Source organism: Mugil cephalus, chromosome 16, assembly GCF_022458985.1.
Source record: "Mugil cephalus isolate CIBA_MC_2020 chromosome 16, CIBA_Mcephalus_1.1, whole genome shotgun sequence".
In the NCBI taxonomy this organism is placed as follows: domain Eukaryota; kingdom Metazoa; phylum Chordata; class Actinopteri; order Mugiliformes; family Mugilidae; genus Mugil; species Mugil cephalus.
In genome coordinates, this window is record NC_061785.1 from 1,327,983 (window position 1) to 1,349,035 (window position 21,053).

Genomic DNA, 21,053 nt, shown 5'->3' on the forward strand with positions numbered 1-21,053 from the left:
TAGAGTTTCTTGAAGATGTTTTGTTTTGTTTTCACTCATCTGAGCAGCTTCTTCAGTTCAAAACGTTTAAAAGGAACTTTCAGATATAATTTGGAGGTCTCGTGTGATCTCCTGCCAGCCCTCGGTTTCTCTGAAAGTCTTAGAGCTTTTCAGATCACGACACCACCACATGCTTAATGTGATGGATTTGAAGGACTGATGAAGAATATATAAAGGTGCACTTACTCTTTCCAAGTCATCTGTTTTGTTTGTTTGTTTTTTATTGATTTGAATTATGAAAATGAGCTGTGATGCAAACTTGATGTGACACTGAGAAGAAAACATTTACAGAGCTGCTTGACAGTGTTTGCACCACTCTGGCTTTTCTACATTTTTTCATTAAAATGACTCAAACAACCTGCAGGACTTAAAGGATCTGATGCTGACGTCTAGGTTCCAGATACCACAGTAAACCCTCAGCGGCCTCCAGGCTTCCATGGGTTAGCTACGCCATATTAGGCAGGCCCCTGGAACAGATAAAACACCAGTTTGACTAGAGAGTAGTTTCATGTTAAAGTCACATTTACTGGATTTAACATTGCAATTAACAAAGCAATTACCTGTTGCAAAGACATTAGGAAACTGTCATTTTCTCAATGCGCTTTGAAGCCAAGCTGATGGTCACTAAGGTGCCGTGGTGGAACCCTTCTCCTCTGAGGCCTGACCTGGGATAACACCTGATGTTTGAGACTAAGAAGTAGTCTGTTCAGAGGCCTCCGTAGTTGTGTCTTGGATCCCCCTTTCTGCATCCACTTCTACAAGAGATGAGTCTTCAGCAAAATCCCCTCCATCGGCTGCTTCAGGAGCTGGCATCAAAGCAGGCAGTGCATCATTACCCACATCGTCTGCTCTCAACGTTGCAGTTGCACTTTTGACAGTCTCCAAACATTGGCTGCAGGGTGTTTGTGCCAACAAGAAGAGGATACTTGTTGCCATGTGACTGATCTGGGCTCACTAATGCTGGAATACACAAGCATTTGTCTGTGCCACACGCATCTTTAGGGGATTGAATGTCCACCTGTACGGACCCTACAGGGGACCCTTTGTCCCAGCAGATACTTTTTCCCAAGTGCCTATTGTAGTGTAGTAGTGCCTTATCAAGTGCCTTTGTGGGATTGAATGTCCACCTGTACGGACCCTACAGGGGACCATTTGTCCAGCTGCATCTTTAATATCAAGTGCCTTTGTAGTGTAGTGCCTTATCAAGTGCCTTTGTGGGATTGAATGTCCACCTGTACGGACCCTACAGGGGACCATTTGTCCAGCTGCATCTTTAATATCAAGTGCCTTTGTAGTGGAAAAGGTACTGGGAATAAAAATGATTGAGATATGATTGTCATTTGAGACCCAGCGTCAATAATACAACTGTATTTAACTCTTATATCCTTTTTGGACATTTTTGTACATTTGTATCAACTTTTTGAAACAGAGGAGGGTGAAGCACAGAGCCTTGGGGCACTCCCGACCGGAGAGGTGATATATGAGACTCAGTGGCCCCAACACAGACACAAAAACGTCTCTCAGTTAGGTAGGAACCTAAACCTAAACCAACCAAAAACTCAGCACTGTGACAGGCTTTAAACCCAGACTGGAACATCTCAGAATGCTGTGTTCATCTAAATAAGACTTCAGCTGGCAAGATTCTCCAGAATCTCAGAGAGGGAAAGGTGTTTGGAGATTGGTCTAAAATTTGAAAGCAAAGGCGAGTCTAAGCCAGGCTTTTTGGTGTCACCACTGCATGTTTAAAACTTGCAGATACAATCCCACCTGCTAAGCTGTCATTTATTATATTGCGCACATACAGTGCTAAGGTGGAAGAAACCTCTTATAAAAGATGAAGTGGGATTGGATCATTGGGAGATCCAGTTGGTTGCATGTGACCAATTATCTCTGTGCAGATTGTAAAGCTCAAACTGGTCAAAAACAGCAGAGCATGAAGCAGAGATGGAAAGGTCATAAGAAGGAGGACAAATGAAGACCCTGATGTTTGTGACCTTGTAAATAAAAAAGGCTCAAGAAACTCTTCAGTTGAGTTCTCCAGGCTGAAGGTGCGGCATTAAGAGCAGAGGATACAGTTTGAAACAGAACACGAGGGTTGTGACTGTTACAGATAATGTCAGAAAAATGCTTGGAATTAGCAGCTTCCACAGTTCTCTGATAAAAAACAGCAGCTGTCCTTCAATATCTGGAAGAATACGTAGCTTGTCCACATGGCCATTCTGGTGGTTGTGTTTAATGCGTATGTGATGTTTAGCGTGTCCAACATCCTGTCAGAACTGATTAGCATATTTGTTTTAATTGCAGAGTGGTGTAAGTTACAGTGAAAGTAAATGACTCTATTGGCACAGAATTGGGGACCGGATCTTTAAGTCCATCACCTGAAGTAGGTCCTGCTCTTGATCAAACAGATGTTATTCTTCCATGGGACATTAAATATTTACTAGACATACCTCTACCTATTAACTGTGAGAACCAGTTTGACCTTTAGGCCTAGTCAAAACCAGCCCTGTTAAAAATGTACCTGAACTTGAACTCATTCTGAAAAAAGACGCTGCCAAAACAGATGTGAGGACAATTTGACACTACCCAAAAGGTTGGAGACCTGAACCCTTTCCCCTGCCTGGTCTGGTCTAGGTGGGGGCTACATGTTTAAATAGCATCCACCCCAATGCACATTGGGTCCAAAGGTTTCACAGCAGAACATTAAATTGTCACAATGTGGCCGACAGAAGCTGCTGTCGTAATGTTATGGCTGATCAGTGTAATGAGTTTTGTGTATTTTCTGGCACCCCGTTTGATTTTCCTGTTTTTATTCTGTAAGCTGTTGCGTGCCCTAAATCAGTTCCTGCCTGTTTATCCTCTGATTATGAATGTTTTCCCCTTGTGTTCTTTAATCATTGGTTCCACCCTTTCCTTGTCAACTCTTTAGCCTGTGTGTATTTATAAAGTCCTGCAGTTTGCTTCGTCTGCTGTCGAGTCATCTGTAGATTGATCCTTGTAAAGTGAAATCCTCTTTGTGTCTCCTAGGGTTTGGTTCAGCTCCTCCTGTTTCCCTGTATCCATGGGTTCTTGTCTAGCTTTTCGTTTTTGTTACAGTTGTTTTGTTTTCTACTCCTGCTTCTCTCTGTGTCCTGTGTTTGAGTCCATCTTCACAACTCAACACTCAACAGTATTTACGGGCTATTCAGAAAACAGGTCGTATGTTGAGAATTGTTTGCAGCCCTAGTTCCACGACTCTTCCACTGAGAATCACATTGTTAATTGTTCACATCATGTGAAGGGTAAAGATGGTAAAGGGTAAAGATGAGAAACTTGTTTGAGTGATGTACAGAGTATAGTTATGTGAACAGGAATGTAAACAGGATCAGGTTTTCACTCGAACCCCTGACTGGGTGCATCTCTCATTAGTCAAAATCTGTGATGACAGGTTGTTTGTTCATATGAAATGCAGCCTGGAAGAGCTAATGTTTACATATACCTGTGTATATATATAAAGGAAATGTCTCAGAGTGAAAGTTGTCAGAGTTTCACAGATTGAAGGAGAAGCAGAAGTTTGTCTCTTTGTCCTCTAAAGTCTCTTCAGTTTGACCTGCAGGTGAGATTCCAACCAGAAACCCATACATGCATATAGTATACTGTAGGACACAGCCGTGCAGTTTGAAGTACTTTGTGTGAATAAGCAGAAATCTGTGTATATTTTCGTGTGATGTTTGTCCTGAATTGATTGTAGCAGATGCAGTGCTTCCACAACTTGAGTCTTATAACTCAACTAGAGTTATAGTTGTTGCTAATATCTTCTTGTGTTCAGCACACAAATGTAACAATTAACAATGACAGTAACATTCTGTATGATGTCTCTCTCTTATTTGTTTTTACTTATAATGTTTTTCAGGTTCCTGAGACAAACCAACATCAAGAGATTTATTACTTCACTCAACAGAGACGATGGAGGTAAATGTGCAAAATGACATGTGACTTAAATATAATTTGCTCTATTCATGAATATAAAATCCTGAGCAGAAGTCAGCTTGGCTTCATGTACAAGAACTTAAAGGAACTTTCTTGTGGGGTCTCAAGTCACTCAGTGATTTGTCATCACTACTTACAACAAAAAGCGTAACATTTATTGCCTAGTCATTTTTATTGTGTCTAAAGAATGTATCTGCCTTATAGTTTCATTCTGATCCAGATTCAAGCAGAACTCGTGAGTGCAGTTAGTGAAGATTCAAACCTTACCCTACGTTTATAAAAGGGATCTCCATTCTCCTTCCTCTCGGGGATCAGTAAAGTTTCATCTTATATTTTATCTCTGTTCCAGCTGATATCACTCCTCCTCCTCTTCACTCCGATGTTGAGCAGCTGCACTAAATTGATCCAACCTCTGGACTGCAGCGACATCCACCACCAAGACAACAGCCGCCAGACTGGAGTCTACACCATCTACCCCCTTGGAAAAAGGTCTGAAGTCCAGGTGAGCTCCACCATCTCTGGGACACAGGTATAAAAGTAGTTAGTCACTGTGTGAAGACAGCGAGATCATCTGATAGAACAAATACAAACTAAATTAACCATAACAGAGTTACTGTTGAAATGTATCTGACTGTAGTTCTGGCTGAAGGTTCATATTTACCACCATGTGTATTTGTAGGTTTACTGTGACATGGATTCAGAAGGAGGACGCTGGACGGTGAGTATTTCAACTAAACTTCAACTTCAGGGTGAGGTGTAAACCATAGGGACATCGCTGTAAGGATCAAGGTGCAGAATGTCTAACCACCCAGGCTGCAGGGCTCCAGACAGGAATAGGCCCCCCCCATGAGGAAACACTGGAGGACCAAAACACTAAATCAATAAGATAATAAAATGTGGTAAGACATTGAAATAAATAAAGTAAATAAATAATGTAATAAAAGGTTGAAATAGGAGGTAAAAGCATCAGCACATCCAGGGAAGCATGTATAAGTTAAAAAGGGTTGGGCCTAGAATTGACCCCTGGGGAACGCCACATTCAATCCCATGGGTTCCTGAGGAACAGGTATCCAGACTCAGAAAGAAGCTTCTATCAGAGAGGTATGAGATGAACCAATTAAGAACAGAACCAGACAGGCCGACCAGGTGCCTCAGTCTGTTAATTAAAATACGATGGGCTAATGTATCAAAGGCAGCAGTTAGATCCAGCAGAACCAAGACTGTGAGTTTATGGTTATCTAAGTTACACCTGATGTCATTTAAGATCTTTAAAAACGCTGTCTCTCTACTGTGGTTCATCCTGGAACCAGACTGATGCTCTAAGACGTTGTTTTTACTCAATAAATCATTTACTTAAAAACTACTTTTTCTACAATTTTGCTTAAAAATTCTCAGATGGATAGTTGTTAAAATAGTTTGGGTCCAAATTGCTCTTCTTCAGAAGGGGCCTCAACACCGCCTTAAAGGAGGCAGGAAGACACCTGTAATTCACCATATATAGCAGCTGTTCCTCAAAGAATCCATAAAATGTTTCAAAGAACGGTGTGGGAGTTGGGTCTAAAAGGCAGGTTGTGGGCTTTACTTGGGAGGAAACTCAACTCAAAAGTGTCCTCGCATCAACCAGGGTAAAACTCTCCAGTTTTTCCTCGTGTAAAATCAATGATTCAGGTGCGTCAACAGTTAAAATCTGTTGAGGTAAAAGACTCAACCTAATGTCATTGATTTTACTTCTGAAGTGGTCTGCAAAGTCCTCACAAAGGGCGTCACTAGATATTTTGGAGGATCTGTTAAAAATTGTGTTTTTTATACAGTGGGGGAAATAAGTATTTGATCCCCTGCTGAATTTGTAAGTTTGCCCACTTCCATAGAAATGATCAGACTCTGGTTTTTATGGTTGTTTACTGGTTATGGGTATAGACAGAATATCAGTCGAAAATGCATAAAAAACACACAATCTAAAAGTTATAAATTGTTATGCATTTTATTAAGGGAAATAAGTATTTGATCCCCAAGCACAACACAAGTCAGTACTTTGTAGAGAAACCTTTGTTGGCAAGCACAGCGATGAGACGTTTCTTGTAGTTGGTCACCAGGTTTGCACACAGCGCAGGAGGGATTTTGGCCCATTCATCTTTACAGACAGTCTCTAAATCCTTCAAGTTTCTTGGCTGCCTCTTGGAAACTCGGAGCTTCAGCTCCCTCCACAGGTTTTCGATCGGGTTAAGGTCTGGAGACTGACTAGGCCACTCCATGACCTTAATATGCTTCTTCTTGAGCCACTCCTTTGTTGTCCTGGCAGTATGTTTTGGGTCATTGTCATGTTGGAAAACCCACCCACGAGGCATCTTCAGTGTTCTTGCTGAGGTTTTTGTCCAAGATGTTACAGTACATGGCTGCATTCATTGGCCCCATAATGCGGTGAAGTTGCCCTGTACCCTTTGCTGAAAAACAGCCCCAAAACATGATGTTTCCACCTCCATGCTTAACCGTGGGTATGGTGTTCTTTGGGTCATACTCACGTTTTTTTCATCCTCCAAACACGGCGGGTCGAGTTAATGCCAAATAGCTCAACTTTGGTTTCGTCAGACCACAGCACTTTCTCCCAAGCCTTCTCTGAGTCATTTAGATGTTCACTGGCAAACTTAAGGCGGGCCTGTACATGTGCCTTCTTGAGCAGGGGACCTTGCGGGCACTGCAAGAGTTCAATCCATAACGGCGCAGTGTGTTGCCAACTGTTTTCTTGGTGACGGAGGTCCCAACTGCTTCCAGATCATTAACAAGCTCCTGCCGTGTTGTTTTAGGCTGCTCCCTCACCTTTCTCATCATCATCCTCACTCCATGAGGCGAGATTTTGCTGGAGCTCCAGACCGAGGACAGTTGATGGTCCTTTTATGGGTCTTCCCACTTGCGAATAATGGCACCAATAGTTGTCACCTTCTCACCAAGCCTTTTGCTGATGGTTTTGTAACCTATACCAGCCTTGTGCAGGTCTACAATCTTGTCCCTGACATCTTTTGACAGCTCTTTGGTCTTGCCCATGGTGCTGTAGAAGTTGGAATGTAAGAAACTGATTCTTAGAGCAGGTGTGCTTTATATACATGACGAGTTAAGATCAGGAGTATTGGTAATTAGTTGACTGAGAACAGCTGTGTGCCACATGCGCACCAGCCAATCTGTAGGAGCCTGAATTCTAAGTGAATTGTTGGGGATCAAATACTTATTTCCCTTAATAAAATACATAACAATTTATAACTTTTAGATTGTGTGTTTTTTATGCATTTTCGACTGATATTCTGTCTATACCCATAACCAGTAAACAACCATAAAAACCAGAGTCTGATCATTTCTGTGGAAGTGGGCAAACTTACAAATTCAGCAGGGGATCAAATACTTATTTCCCCCACTGTATGGTCTATTGTGGAGAAGAGTCGTTTTTGTGTTCTGTGATTAGTTTATGGAAGTGGGAAATTCTTGCCTCTTTGACTGAGTTATTGTAAGTTTTGAGGAGTTCCTGTAATATCTCATAATGAACTGTTAGCTTTGTTTTTCTCTATCTCCTCTCAGCACTCCTGCAGTTTATTTTTTGGATGTTTAACCTCATTTCTCCACGGTGGTGTAGGTTTTGTTTTTAAAGTTCTTGTCACCTGTGGAGCCACTGAGACTTGCTGTTAAAATCATTGATAATAAAATTGCAGTCCGTCCTCCTCTTTTGTCCCCCCTGGTGGAAAATAAAAAGTTAGAATTTGGTGGAGAAGCCTCAGTGAGAACAGGAAGTGCATTGGTGCCAAGCCATGTCTCTGTAAGAAGAAGGCAGTCCAGGTTATTATCTACAATTACATCATGTAATCTTAGCGGAATGCTAAAAACAGTATTTGGTCTAAAAACAGTCCTAGGTCTAGTTCTTGGTCTTTGTGTAATAATTGATGGGATTATGTGGATATTGTCAGGTGCTTCTGTGGGCAGTGAGGAGGGGTTGTGTATAGTGTGTGTGGATGTAATGGGGGAAGGCGTGTCAGTGCAGGTGAGTCAGGAGGTGGAGTGGATGGTCAGGTCGATGCTGATAGATAAAAGCTTTGAATCAGGCAATAGGCCTTCAGCCAGGTGTGGAGCTGACGTACCCGGCTCGGGGTGAGAAGCGGAATGAAGATAATCAGCCACTTCTCCGTCTCCAGGTGATCAATCAGTTCAATGAAGTCTTGTTTGAAGACCTCCGACTGCTGGCTCCTGAGGTCATTGATGCCAACCTCAATGCCCACCGTAGAGGCCGAGCTGTGCAGTCAGCTGTAGAGGCATTAGGGGAGTGGGACCCATTCCCAGAATCGGAAGCAGCCCCAGCCGCGTTGATGGCCCAAAGTTACCGTGGTCCCCGGGCAAGGTGGAACAGTTGCACTCGGAGGTGGTGGGTTGGCAGGACCATGGCAATCTTCCATCGGATCCCAGCAAATGTGGCCTGGGACATGTCGGAGGACGGCTTCTTTGAGCAGCCTGCGCCGGGTAGAGGAGGCTGATCCAGAGGATGAGATCGTGCAGTAGAGACGTCCATCCCGGTGCTGTCAGGGGCCATAGGTAGAAAGTCAGCAGGGTTGACGGGTGCTGAGTTCCGTTACCGGCTATTGGTGTGTCGTGATGTGGGGGCCGGGGGGTCAGTCGTCACCAGTGCTTCAAAGTGTTGGAGGTGTCCAGAAGACGAGGAGGGGGATCACTGCCCATGATCCCCCTCATGGGCCGGTAGTAGTGTCCTGGAGACTTGTTTTGAGCTCGGCTAGCTTTGAGCACTGCTTAGCCGCGACGTCCATGAAGCTGGATAACGGTGTCTTTCTCACAGAGTTCGATCCAGAGTCTGCAGGTGTCTGCTTTGAGGTCAGCAATTTTCTGGTTTGCTTTCCTAAGCAGGATATCTGGGGGCGGTTGGTGGGGCAGCGAGGTAGTTGTACATGTAGTCATTTTGGGTACTGAGTGCCGGTCATCCGCTAATGATAAAATAAAATGCAGATTTTAAAATAGCTTATAAAAATGAGTAAATCCTTTAAAAGTTTCTTAAAAACTTGCAAACTCAGAGGACGCGAGGGACAACAAACAGGACGCCACACATGACACACAGAACAATCAACTTCATCACTTCGTGTTTCTCAAAAACTAAACTGTATGAACCTTGTTGTGCTCCAGGTGTTCCAGAGGAGGATGGATGGCTCGGTGAACTTCTACAGACCCTGGGATCACTACAAGCTGGACTTCGGTAACGCTACTGGAGAATACTGGCTCGGTGAGACATCTGTCCATCAAACTAACTCCATAAGACTTAAAACATTAACTTGAACCCTGATTGGGACCCGATGTCAAACTGTGACCGGTTTTACAGGCTGATATCAGTGTGTGTTCATGTGTATGCAGGTCTTGACAACATCCACTACCTGACAACCAAGCAGAAGTATGAGCTGCTGGTCACCATGGAGGACTTTGACGGAAAGAAAGTGTTTGCTCGGTACACTTCATTCAAGGTGGACGCTGAATGTGACGGATACAAAATTCATGTCTCTGGATTCATCGATGGAGGAGCAGGTGAGTTAAAACAGACTGTAGAGAAAGACTCTGTCACGATTAACAGTCTGATTATACTTGTTTCTGCAGGAGACGCCCTGACTTATCACGATGGACAGAAGTTCTCCACTTTTGACAAAGATCAGGACTCCTGGTCTGGAAACTGTGCCAGATCATATCTGGGGGCGTTCTGGTACAAGACTTGTCACAATGCAAACCCCAACGGAATTTATCGCTGGGGGGCTGACAAAACTCTCTTTGCTGTTGGAGTGGAGTGGAGTCAATGGAAGGGTTATGACTACTCCCTGAAGTCCATCAGCATGATGATCCGTCCTGTGCAGTAAATCTCCAGGACCAACATACAGCAGAATATTTCTCTATTGTGATTTATTTCTTTTCTCTCTCATTAATTAATCATATAATCTCATGTATAGTCGGTATAATACAGGTGGATTTTAAAAGCGTTTCACTGTGTTAGAGCCAACAAAATCTATCTGAAATAAACCTGATCCTGTCTGGATGTCTCTGCTGTCTGGATCCATCTGAATCATTAAATGCTGCAATAAATACGAAGCAAAGCAAAACTGATCTGATGCCTTCACTTTATCTTCTGTCTCTTTCTGACTGTAAATCCAATGGTTTATACATATTTTAGATTTAAGAGCTGCCTGTTTGACACCAGTTAAAGTCTTATGATTGTGTGGATGAGTAATTTTACTAATTTCATACTCGCTACAGGACTTTATAATAAATAGGAAACAGTACACAGTAGTTCAACTAAGGATTCAGCTTTATTGATTTTATCCAACAGTGTTACAGAAGTTGTTCAGCGTTACAGACATCAGCTACATATTAAACACGTTAATGTCCATGTGTTGGATTCTGGGTCAGTGTATTATATTCAGCTGTTGACTAAAAATATTCTAAGACGTTACCTAGAGAGCTTTTCTGAGTGGCACATTATATTTATTAAAATGAAGAAAAATCACCACAAAATAGAACAACATGACCACTCCAACTTATTTCAGCTATAGACAGCATCAACCTCCTGAACTGTCCAAAAAGACAAACTGAAAATAACCTGTTGATTCAAACATTTTCATTTCCCAAAGAACAAAGTAATATCACTTATTATTTGACCTCATCAGTTAGTTTGATTAATATTTAAGCTCCGTCACCTTAATAGCTGTCATCAAACTAAATAAAAACTACATGTATTTAATTAAAGAAGAGATACTTGAGTTAGTTATGTTTTAAAATAATAACAAAAACATTAAAAACCATCACCACGTTTCCCACATATTTAAAATCAGATTACGTGTCACCAAACTACCTAATATTCAACTCAATTAATAGTAATGTTGACTGAGGGTTGGTGATTATGATGCATTAGAGTAATTTTGAGGATCCCATTTGTACTCATCAACAACTAAACTATTTAAAATACAACAACAAGCTCTGTAACATGATGTGATCATACGGTATATTGTTTAGAACAGTGGTTCCCCCACCCTACTTCTGATTGATTGGTGGTGTTAGTTTAGGTAGAACTCAATTGGCTGCTAGAACCTGACAACATTTCTTTTTGATAAATGACGATCTTTTTTTTTTTTTTTTAATTAAACGCCACACGCCGGAAATCCGACACGGTTATTGTACATGTAGGGATCCACACGTAATACTGGTTAAAAACCGGAGAAACAGATGAAAACTGATGGTGAACTCAGGACTGAGTTTTGGTGCACCCCCTGTGATCTCTACACCAAAAGCCACAAATCAAAAACAATGAATATTTACACCAGTGATTCTAATCTGGGATCAATGTTCAGGGATAAAGAACTGAACCATGGACTGGCACACCGTTTAGACTCATTGGGATTAATAGTTATCACATAGTATTAGTAAGAACCTTTACACATGGATTAGATGATGTGTAAATATGAATTTAGAGTGAAATAAGGAATTTTCGTTAACTCACAGTGATCTGATGGAGAGAACAAGACAGTAGTCTCACATTAAATGATTACAGCATTGGTAGCATTAGTGATTCCTCAGTTTGTTTGTAAAATGCATATTGACAACACTTTGTTAAATTTCTAGGTCCTGGGTTTATTCTACAGCAACAAAATGAACCCAGTCATAAAACATTGTCTCTTTCTACAATAGATTATCAGTCACTTTGTTCAACATATTCACTCATAGTGGAAAGGTATGAACAAAAGACACTTACACCACATTAGAGTCTGTCTGTCTGTTACAGTTGTGGGATCAGGAATATCTGGCTTTGAAAAATCCTCTGTGTTCAGGATGCTGTCCTTGTAGTGGTACACGGTCGCTCCTGGGAACTCCTCATTGGGTACAGCTGCAACAAGGAAGCGAAATCTGCTGCTGCTACTCAGGCCTTTGACTATATTAGAGAATTCAGTGGCTTTCTGTCTCATCTTGGTGAGCACTTCATCTGAGAAGAACCACTTGTCTCATGTAGGTGGAGTGCAGAGACCATGTCCGAGAGAATCTCTGGTCGTTTTTGTGTAATCTTCACAGAGATCCTTGTATTTGTCCATGTTTTTGTAGATGGGCGGAAAATGCTTGTGGCGTCAGTCAGACTTTGACAGGAACTGTTTTTTCTTGGTTTTTGCCAAGTAGCTGTGGAAGTTGTTTGCAAGTTTTCACAGCCTCTTCAAATGTCGCAGGGTTGCTTTCTAGAATAAAGTCGTTATAGAATTTGCAGGAGAATTTCTCAGTCATTTTTTCTTCTTCCTCAGTCAAATTCAAATAATGGTATCTTCTTTATCACAACTTCCATGCTGACCTGGATGTCCTGAACGCTGCTGTCGTCTACCTTCTCACTGTCAAACACAAAGAAAGCATTTGCTGCATAAAGGATGCCGGTCACAACGTGGGTTGCGGAGCACGTCTTGGTCACATCTTTTATTTGCATGTTCTTGGCTTCAAGATGAGACATCGTCAGTCGTTCAAATTCAGTTGCAGCCTTGTACTGAAGTGTTACTCTGCTCCGTTTCTTGGATTTCTTCTTGTCTTTCAGAAAACTGGCAGATCCTCCAACTTCAATCAACCTAGACAGCAGTGGCGTCGTGAGGCCTGTTTCAGGGGGGCTGCAGCCTCCCGTCCTTAAAGCCTAGTGACGCCCCTGCATTTTTTTGCAAACTGTAAATAAATAAAAGAAGGAGTCTCTCTCCCGCTGTGTGTGTTATGCATAAAATGAGTCCTTCAGTGAAACTCACAGGGCTGTTATTTTATTTATTATAATTTATTTTATCAAAATCCATCACAATGTATTGAGTTTATTTTTACTGTAAATACGGATTTCTGTTAATATAAGTCAAGCTTTTGTGGATTTATTGTTATATTTATTTTATTTCTAAGTCAGTGGATGTGACGAGTGGTCCCTCACTGGGAGAGGTATGTGGTTCTGCTCTAGGTTCAAAAAAAGTCATGTCTCTTGAGTTTAAATGCAAAATTAACGGAAGAATGTTGACGTCACATGTTCCGAGATGTGTTTATGGAGGAGTTAGTGGAGCGGCGTGTTTTAAGACCCATTTTGAGCGAGACAAGGGGAGTTTGTTAACCTGCTTCTCCTCAGTCAGTGCGTTTACACGCACGTGAAAAAAAAACGAATTATTGCCTCAATCGGACTCTAACAGGAGAACTTTAGTGCATGTAAACACGTTACTCCGATTAAAATCAGAGTTCTCATTATCTGACTGAGACGCCCAGATGATGTGATTGAATCGGGTGGATAATGCGTGTGCGCATGCTCCGTGTGACCAGCGAACAAAGACGTCCAAGAAAGAAGAAGAGGAGGAATAGCGCGAACATTACGTATAAGAGTAAAAAATATTCTATTCTCCGTCTGGTTGTTGTTTAAATGCCGGTCTGCCGCATGAACAACTCTTGTTTATTATATCGCGCAATAGGTCAACCGGAAATCAGGCCGTATAAACGTGGTATTAACCTGCTGAAAAGACACGTATTGCCCCCAAGTGTGGGGACAAGGACTGTAGTCAGAAAGTCGAATTTTGACTGTGGCACAGCAGCTCGGTCCGCGCTCGAGTCCAGCTCCCTGTGTCTGCGTGGGTTTTCTCTGGGTACTCTGGTTTCCTCCCACCTCCAAAGACATGTTCTTTAGGCTGATTGGTTGCTATAAATTGACCCTAAATTGCCTGTGTGAGTGTGAATGGTTGTTTGTCTCTGTGTTAGCCCTGCGATAGGGTGGAGACCTGTCCAGAGAGACCCCACCTCTCACCTACGGCAGTTGGGATAGACTTCAGCAACCCCCGTGACTCTAGTGAGGATTAAGTGGTATGGAAGATGAGATGAGATGAGACTTCGTTTCCCCAGTGCCCAGTTGAGGCATCCATATGAAGGAGTTGTGTTGTTGGACTTCTGTTCTAGCCACAGATTGTCTTTTTCTTTTCCAAGCTGGAACAAGAACAGTTTAGGGCAAAGCTGGATGATTGACTTTGTGGTCATATCTTCATACCTTTTGCCATGTTGGACACTCAAGTAAAGTGAATGTCAGAGCTGAAGAGTGAAGTAACAGCAGACATGGAGATGAAGCAGCACAGAGAAGGTGGACTGTAAGAAAACTAGTGAACACTGGATTCTATTAATTCACTCTCTGATGATCAGAAAAATTAAAAAGAAAATGTGGTGTGGTGTGATGTGTAAGAGAGCAGTCTACAACATTTTATGAACAATAGCTTTAATACTAATATTCAGTATTCTGACTAGTAACTAAACTGAATGATTCAATATATATGTGAAAGTGTGTTCAGACTTTATCAGAAGAATCTCATCTAAGACACATCACATGTAAAACTAAATTTCCTGTTTTCAAGGCATCACGTTGTGGGATGATGAAACTCTGAAAGACAAGATAAGAGAGAGTGCCCAGCCCAGCTGTGAGTTTCAGATCAGTTCGTCTGATTCCACTGATGATAAGTCTTCTCTGCTGGATGTCAGTGGTTCCCTGAAGGCCAGTTTTCTGAGTGGACTGATTGAAGTTGGAGGATCTGCCAAATATATGAATGATAGGAAGTAACACAAGAATCAGAGCAGAGTCACATTTCAGTACAAAGTTACCACCAGATTCAAACAGCTGTTGGTGACTCCTTCTGAAGCCAAAACCACCAAACAAATAGACAATGCTGTGATAAATTCAGCAACACATGTGGTCACCGGCATCCTTTACAGGGCCAATGCTTTCTTTGTGTTTGACAGTGAGAAGTTAGATGCTAGCAGCGTTCAGGACATTCAGGGGAAGATGGAAGCGGTAATAAAGAAGATCCCCTCATTAAAAATAGAAAGGGACACTTCGTTGAAGCTGAATGACCAAGAAAAAGCTTTGACTGACAAATTTACCTGCAAATTCTATGGAGACTTCATTCTTGATACCAACCCTGTCACATTTGAAGACGCTGTGAACACATACAAACAACTTCCACATCTTCTAGGAGAGAATAAAGAACATATTGTTCCACTAAAGGTTTGGATGACACCACTGAAGATCTTCCATTCAGAAGCTGCTGAGGTGATATCTGAGATCAGCATTGGCCTTGTAAGAAAGGCTCACGATGCTCTGGAAGATCTGCACCACATGAAGATGATCTGCAACGACCTTCTGGCAGATGAAGTTGCTGGATATTTCCCACAGATTCATGAAAAGTTGAGCCGTTTCCAAACCCTGTGTGATTACTAAGTAGCTGCTCTCCAAGACATCATGAAGAACAAACTCGCTGCCATCAGGGCTGGTAAAGAAGATGAGAAGCAGTTAGAAAAAGTCTTTGATGACCGAGATAAGTCACCATTCAGTCATGAGAAATTAACAGAGTGGATGAGTTCTACAGAGAGAGAAGTCATCGTCATAGCCTCCTGTTTGAAGAAGATGGAAGGAATAAAGGTTGTTGCCAACCAGTCAGAGCTGGAGAGAGAGGTTCTTGATCTAAATGTAGAGGATGTTCTCTGCTTTGTGTTCACCTCCCTGGAAACTACAGATCCGTTCCTCCAGGAAATGTCAGACAACCTGGATCCACTGAAAGTACGACATAGTGGGGATGACACTCCTACCCAGGACAAATGGTTCTCCTCAGATGAAGTGATAACAAAAATGAGACAAAAAGCCCAATTCATCCATGATCATAACAAAACAGGGGCTCAGCAGAACAACAGTGAATCTGGTTTCCTTGTGGCAGCAATTGCAAATGAGAAATATAAAGGAGCGAGCATCTACCACTACAAAGACATGATCCTGGTCACCGATGATTTCTCAAAGTCGGATGATGCTATAATGTGAAAAATGCGATGGACAGAAACTATTTGGTCTGGCTTCTGGACTGGCCTGCAGGAACTCTGTCCTACTACCTAGTCTCATTTAACACATTCAACACCACATTCACTGAGCCGGTTTATGTAGCCATGAAGCTGTGGACAAAAAACGAATGCAGCAAACAACTCAAAACAGATATAACCAGAGCTGCTTCTACCCATTAAGGTTTCAATCTTCAGTGTATTTTATGTTCTTCAGTTTGAGGGGTGTTTGGGAACTGCATTGCTCTGTGCAGTTTATTACTGATTAATTATGTTTAGTGTGTGTTGCTCTGATTTGACGATATTTCACATTCTAACTGGTGTGTGGTTAAAAATCACTTGTATTATTATTTTATTATCGCAGGCTCTAACTGATTAGAAGGTTTTGGTCATTTTATATTTAAGATTTATTATCTCCTGTTTGATTTGTTTGCTTGATTAACACATTTGTAATGTTAAGATTGATTCTAATAACTTTTTTATATGTTTGTTATTGGGTTGTTTTCATTTTCAATATATATTTGTTAATTTCTGTTGATTGAGGTTTTCCTGTAAGTAAATAATGATGAATCATTTCTCATTGGTCCTCCATACAGTATATAATTAAGATTAAAATGAATGCAAATAATCAAGTTGTTTTGTCTTGTTTCTTTCCCACAAACACACAGAGAGTGGATCTAATAATGTGCTGATTTATTTCTCAATTGGCCGATGAATAATTTTCTGTACAACAGAAAAGGGACGTCTTTGTAGTGCATGAGAAGAAAAAAGGTTAAATTTCACATTTTAGGAGCTGCACATTTTGTTTATAAAGGTTATGGGGTAATTATTTGATGTTAAAAATAGTTCAGTTTTCTAGAGTTGTAGAATAAATACTGATATTATTGCTAAAATTAAATTGATGGCTACTCAAAATTAGACAAGGCTGCCCTCTGCTGACAGAGAGTGTAACTATGACAAAAACTGTTGTCGTCAAAGGAAAATCAATGTGTACACATTCATGGAGTTGTAGAACATTATAATCTAGTTTAGTTTGAACAAAGATAAAAAAGAAAAGGGAAAAAGGAAAGAATATATGAAGATCAGTTCAAAGAGGACTAGGAAGTAGGAGTATAAACTTATTAACTTCTACCCCCTTATCTCCCTATGATTCATTGCCATATTGCATGTCCCTATATGTAATAAATTGATTTAGCATGTAAATCATATATCATGGACTGCTGTGGAAGGAAAACATTCTTAGTTTTGTCATCATTTGTGTCAGTTATTAATGAGACCAGGCCAATAATGTGCATGACTTCCCACTGCACAACGCCACCTCCTACAGGGTGAGTGAAGAATAATCCTCACAAACACAGATAATTAATAAGCTGAACACAAAACTTCAAATTGTCCCAAAGAGACCTTCACCTCCTTAAATACTCTGGTCTTAATAGGAACAAATAGACTTGGCCATACTCACCTAATTACAACCTAAACGTCCTTTAAGTTTAAACCAAAACTGCAGCCTCCATCCACTTTTTGCTACAGTCTATGGTGTCTATGCAGGAAGCCCAAAGAACAAAAGCAACAAAGGATTATGCTGTTCAAAACCTAAACAGTGTTAACGGAGGGGCTGGGGTGGAGGCAGGTTCTAAACCCTGCAAAAACAACTGAGTGGATGAGTTCTAAACAACTGCACTTATACAGAATGGAAAGTTATGGATAAATAATTTCTAATATTGAATTTTGTTTGCTTGGATGGCCCACAGGCAAATATAGATGCAGATATATTAATGAATAAATAAAACTCGTGAAATATTATGACAATGGTGCTAAATAGGCTAAATAATAATCTAAATCACTTACATTTTAAGTACAGTATGTGAAGGTAAAACAAGTGCAGCCAATTTGATGGAGCTGAATTAATAGTAGCCTTATCTATATTTTACAGGTGCTATGCTTAAGTTTCTAACAAGCAGCACAGAGTCCAGCCAGTCAGCCAGTGGAGGGACACAACCAGATAGGACAGGATGATTTTGCATCCAGAAAGTGCAGAAAGGGACATTTTTGATGGTGAGTAATTTGTTACACATTTAGTTTGGTTTGATTTGGTCTGTATTTATTTGGAGTTAGACCAACAGGTGGTTACACTAGTGCAATATATTTAAGGGGTGGGGTGGGGGGAGTGGAAGCACTGGGTGTCAGGTGTGACTGTTGAACATTGTGGGGTTCAGTTAAGAAGGCCACTTAGGAGAATTTTGCCTAGGGCCCCATGAAGGTCTGAACCAGCTCTGACCAGACACTAGGTAATTAGCCTAGCCACCGAAGTAAAACACTGGAAAACACCAGCTAATTAGCCTAGCCACCAGCAGTAGGAAAGAAATTGGAGTCACCCCCCTTAATGCAGCCACCACCCCACCATGTACCTTTCAACTAACCAGTTAGATTAATCCTACTACAACTGCTACCAATTGTCAGCACATAGCTAGCCTTACCTTTAGCATGCTCCCCAGCTAGCGTGCTTCCTCCGTAGCCACAACCACTGGCTCGCTCGCTCCGCTGCCAGGGACATATTCTTTACGGCAACCCTCTGTTCTTTTCCGCGAATGCCCGACTCACACAGGAGAGCAACGGCGGATTTTGCAAAACAAATCCACGGCAGCCGACCTCCACTGGGCGCACACGGGCGCTCCAGCCTCGCTGTTCCGCTTCTGATGCCAACTCCGCATATCTATCTCTCTTGTGCTCATTCGCCTCTTCAACTCTGCCTTTCCACGGGACAGTTAGTTCCACAAAATACACTATCCTTTCTTTCTCAGACCACAACAGCACGTCCGGTCTTTTGAGGGTCACGGCTATCTGTTATGGAATCATCAGCCGGCCATCTAGGTCGGTCCTCAGCTCCCAGGCTCCGCCCACACTTAGCTGCCCTACATTATGCCTGCACCTCGCTGATCTGGCCTTATCTCCCTCCTGAGCAAACATAATATGTTTATTCTCCTTTCTAGCAACTGAGGAATTTGCTTCAATCCGTTTTCTGCATCTGCAATGGTTAGAAGAGTGTCGGATATGTCCGGGAACTTGGTCGATCAGCTGGACCGGGATCTGGCGAAGTGCAGGTGGTTCAGCATCCAGTGTGACGAGTCCGTGGACAGCAGCAGTACAACGCATCTGCTCGTCTTTATCCGGTTTTATGGTGTTTGATGATTTCTCCACAAAAGAAGATCTTCTGACACTGCTGCCCCTAAATACAACTACGAGGGGAATTGACATCTATAACGCGGTGAAGGAGTTTTTTTCGTCTTGAACAAAACACGTGTAATCAGGAGACATTTTACCTCTCCAACGTCTCCCTGCACAAACACAAACGTGAACACATGTCATTGGAGTGCGTGCTTTGAAAAGCGCGGGTCCCGTTTGGATTGGTCGACAGAAACGGTTGGAGGAGGAGGAGGAGGAGAAGAAGAAGAAGAAGAAGAAGAAGAAGAAGACATGCCATTGGCTGTTGGGACACTGAACATCCGTCTTTGACGTTACGCTTAACAAGGTCAACAACCACCACGCGGCTGTTCCCGCTTGGTCACAGAAACTAGGAGCAAACAGCAGCTAATGTCGAGGCTGGAGGAAGGACGAAGGCAGAAGGCAAGTATCAAACTGAAGCTTAGTGGTATTAGCTTTATTTACCACCATGCCTCTGACTTTACTCAGTCGACAAAACCAATCCGCTAGCATGTCGTCAATTGAAATGTTAGCTAGCTGACAAAAGTATGGCCGGTGGCGGCGTCTTCACGTGGCGTCTGCCAGTGTTAGTCATAGATATAACTCGATGAGTATTAGTAGTCAGCCAGACCAACCACTTTTTATTTTATTTACACTAACGTTAGCTTAGCACTTAACACTGAGTCATTACGTTTACTTTTGTGAACTGACTGACACAGGCGGAGAGAAAGAGGAACAACTTTTGTTTAGAGCTGCAACAATGAACAATAATCGATTATTAACCCTCTTATACATTTTCACTAATTTGTTGGCCATAACCTTGACTGCGTGTCTTGAAATGCATGATTTCTGGCTAGGATAGGAAGCTGGATTTAATGTAACGTGTCAAAATGTCAAAGTCTTCTTTCCACACAGACTGCTCCTACTCCTCCACTTGCAGGTGTCGCTAATAAGACATTTTAAGTGGATTTTCTTCCAAAGAAGAGAGAACAAATGTTTTATAGATGATACTGAGATTTGGTAATGGTTTATTTCAACCAGTTACTCTTTCTTAACACTAATATTTTCATCTTCCTCTTGCCTCTCACAAATATACGAGGAGCAACCTACTCTGCCTTTTTCAAGGTTTTTCAAATTTTAATTTTGGTGCAACACTAGTTAGTGGTCAACATGAAATTCAAAACAATACTGAAAAATACGTAAAGGATAAGCTAACGATCATCTTCTAGTTTATTGAGGGGAGATCTGCTAACACAGTTTAGGTCGACTATTTCACAACCAACAGCATTTATTTTGATTTTGGCAAATTTCATGAGTCATCATTTTTTTTCTTTCTCTCTGCAGATAAGTGGTGAGAGTTGATTTCATGGCATAAACTTGTGTTTAAGAACTCCACTCCTTTCCATGCTGAACTGTACAGTGAAGCAGTGCGCTCCACAGTAGGAGAAACCTTAGTCAAAGAACCCAATGTTGAGCAGCTACAGAGATGCAGTGGAAAGGCACTCAGTACAAAAAGGGTGTTTCTGAGTTTAAACCAAGGTGAGGCACTTGAATTCAGACAGATTCAGCTCATGCTTGTGATGCAGGACCAACACGTATACTTTGTTCTCCCTTCATGATGTGTCCTATGTGCCAGCATTTGCATTGTATGAAGTGAAACAAGCATGAAATGTTGGAAGCCTGAGCAGAAACTAGATTATTACCATTTGCATGTGTACAAGCTTTGTGGGACAAGAGTAATTTCACTTAAGCATAGCACTGTTGACTCCGAGTCATCTGGAGTTTGAGAGATTAAAATCTGACAGTAACAGTATTTTTCATCCCTTCTAGTCCTTCTAGTCATGGATGCAGAGAGTCCGCTTCTGTCTTTCATCAAATCAGTGCCTAAACTGTGAGACCCTGAGCCTTTGCTGGAGCATCTGCAATGTTTAGGAGTTGAGGACCTGAGCTACCTGCAGGAGAGTGACCTCATTTCT

The 21,053-nt window shown here is 41.8% G+C and overlaps 2 protein-coding genes across 2 annotated transcripts; both read left to right on the top strand.

Moving 5' to 3' along the window:
- The first annotated feature begins 3,556 nt into the window (after window positions 1-3,556).
- On the top strand, window positions 3,557-10,075 carry LOC125022403 (microfibril-associated glycoprotein 4-like). The gene is made up of 7 exons (XM_047609041.1): window positions 3,557-3,634; window positions 3,932-3,990; window positions 4,358-4,510; window positions 4,688-4,726; window positions 9,175-9,271; window positions 9,400-9,567; window positions 9,637-10,075. Exons 2-7 carry the CDS (start codon window positions 3,985-3,987, stop codon window positions 9,888-9,890), a joined length of 717 nt encoding a protein of 238 aa, XP_047464997.1. The 5' UTR covers window positions 3,557-3,634; window positions 3,932-3,984; the 3' UTR covers window positions 9,891-10,075.
- A 4,040-nt stretch (window positions 10,076-14,115) lies between these two features.
- Window positions 14,116-15,862, top strand: LOC125022775 (neoverrucotoxin subunit alpha-like). Its single transcript, XM_047609705.1, is given in 2 exon segments — window positions 14,116-14,140; window positions 14,409-15,862. Coding segments are annotated over 2 exon segments (1,479 nt in total).
- The last annotated feature ends 5,191 nt before the right edge of the window (window positions 15,863-21,053 follow it).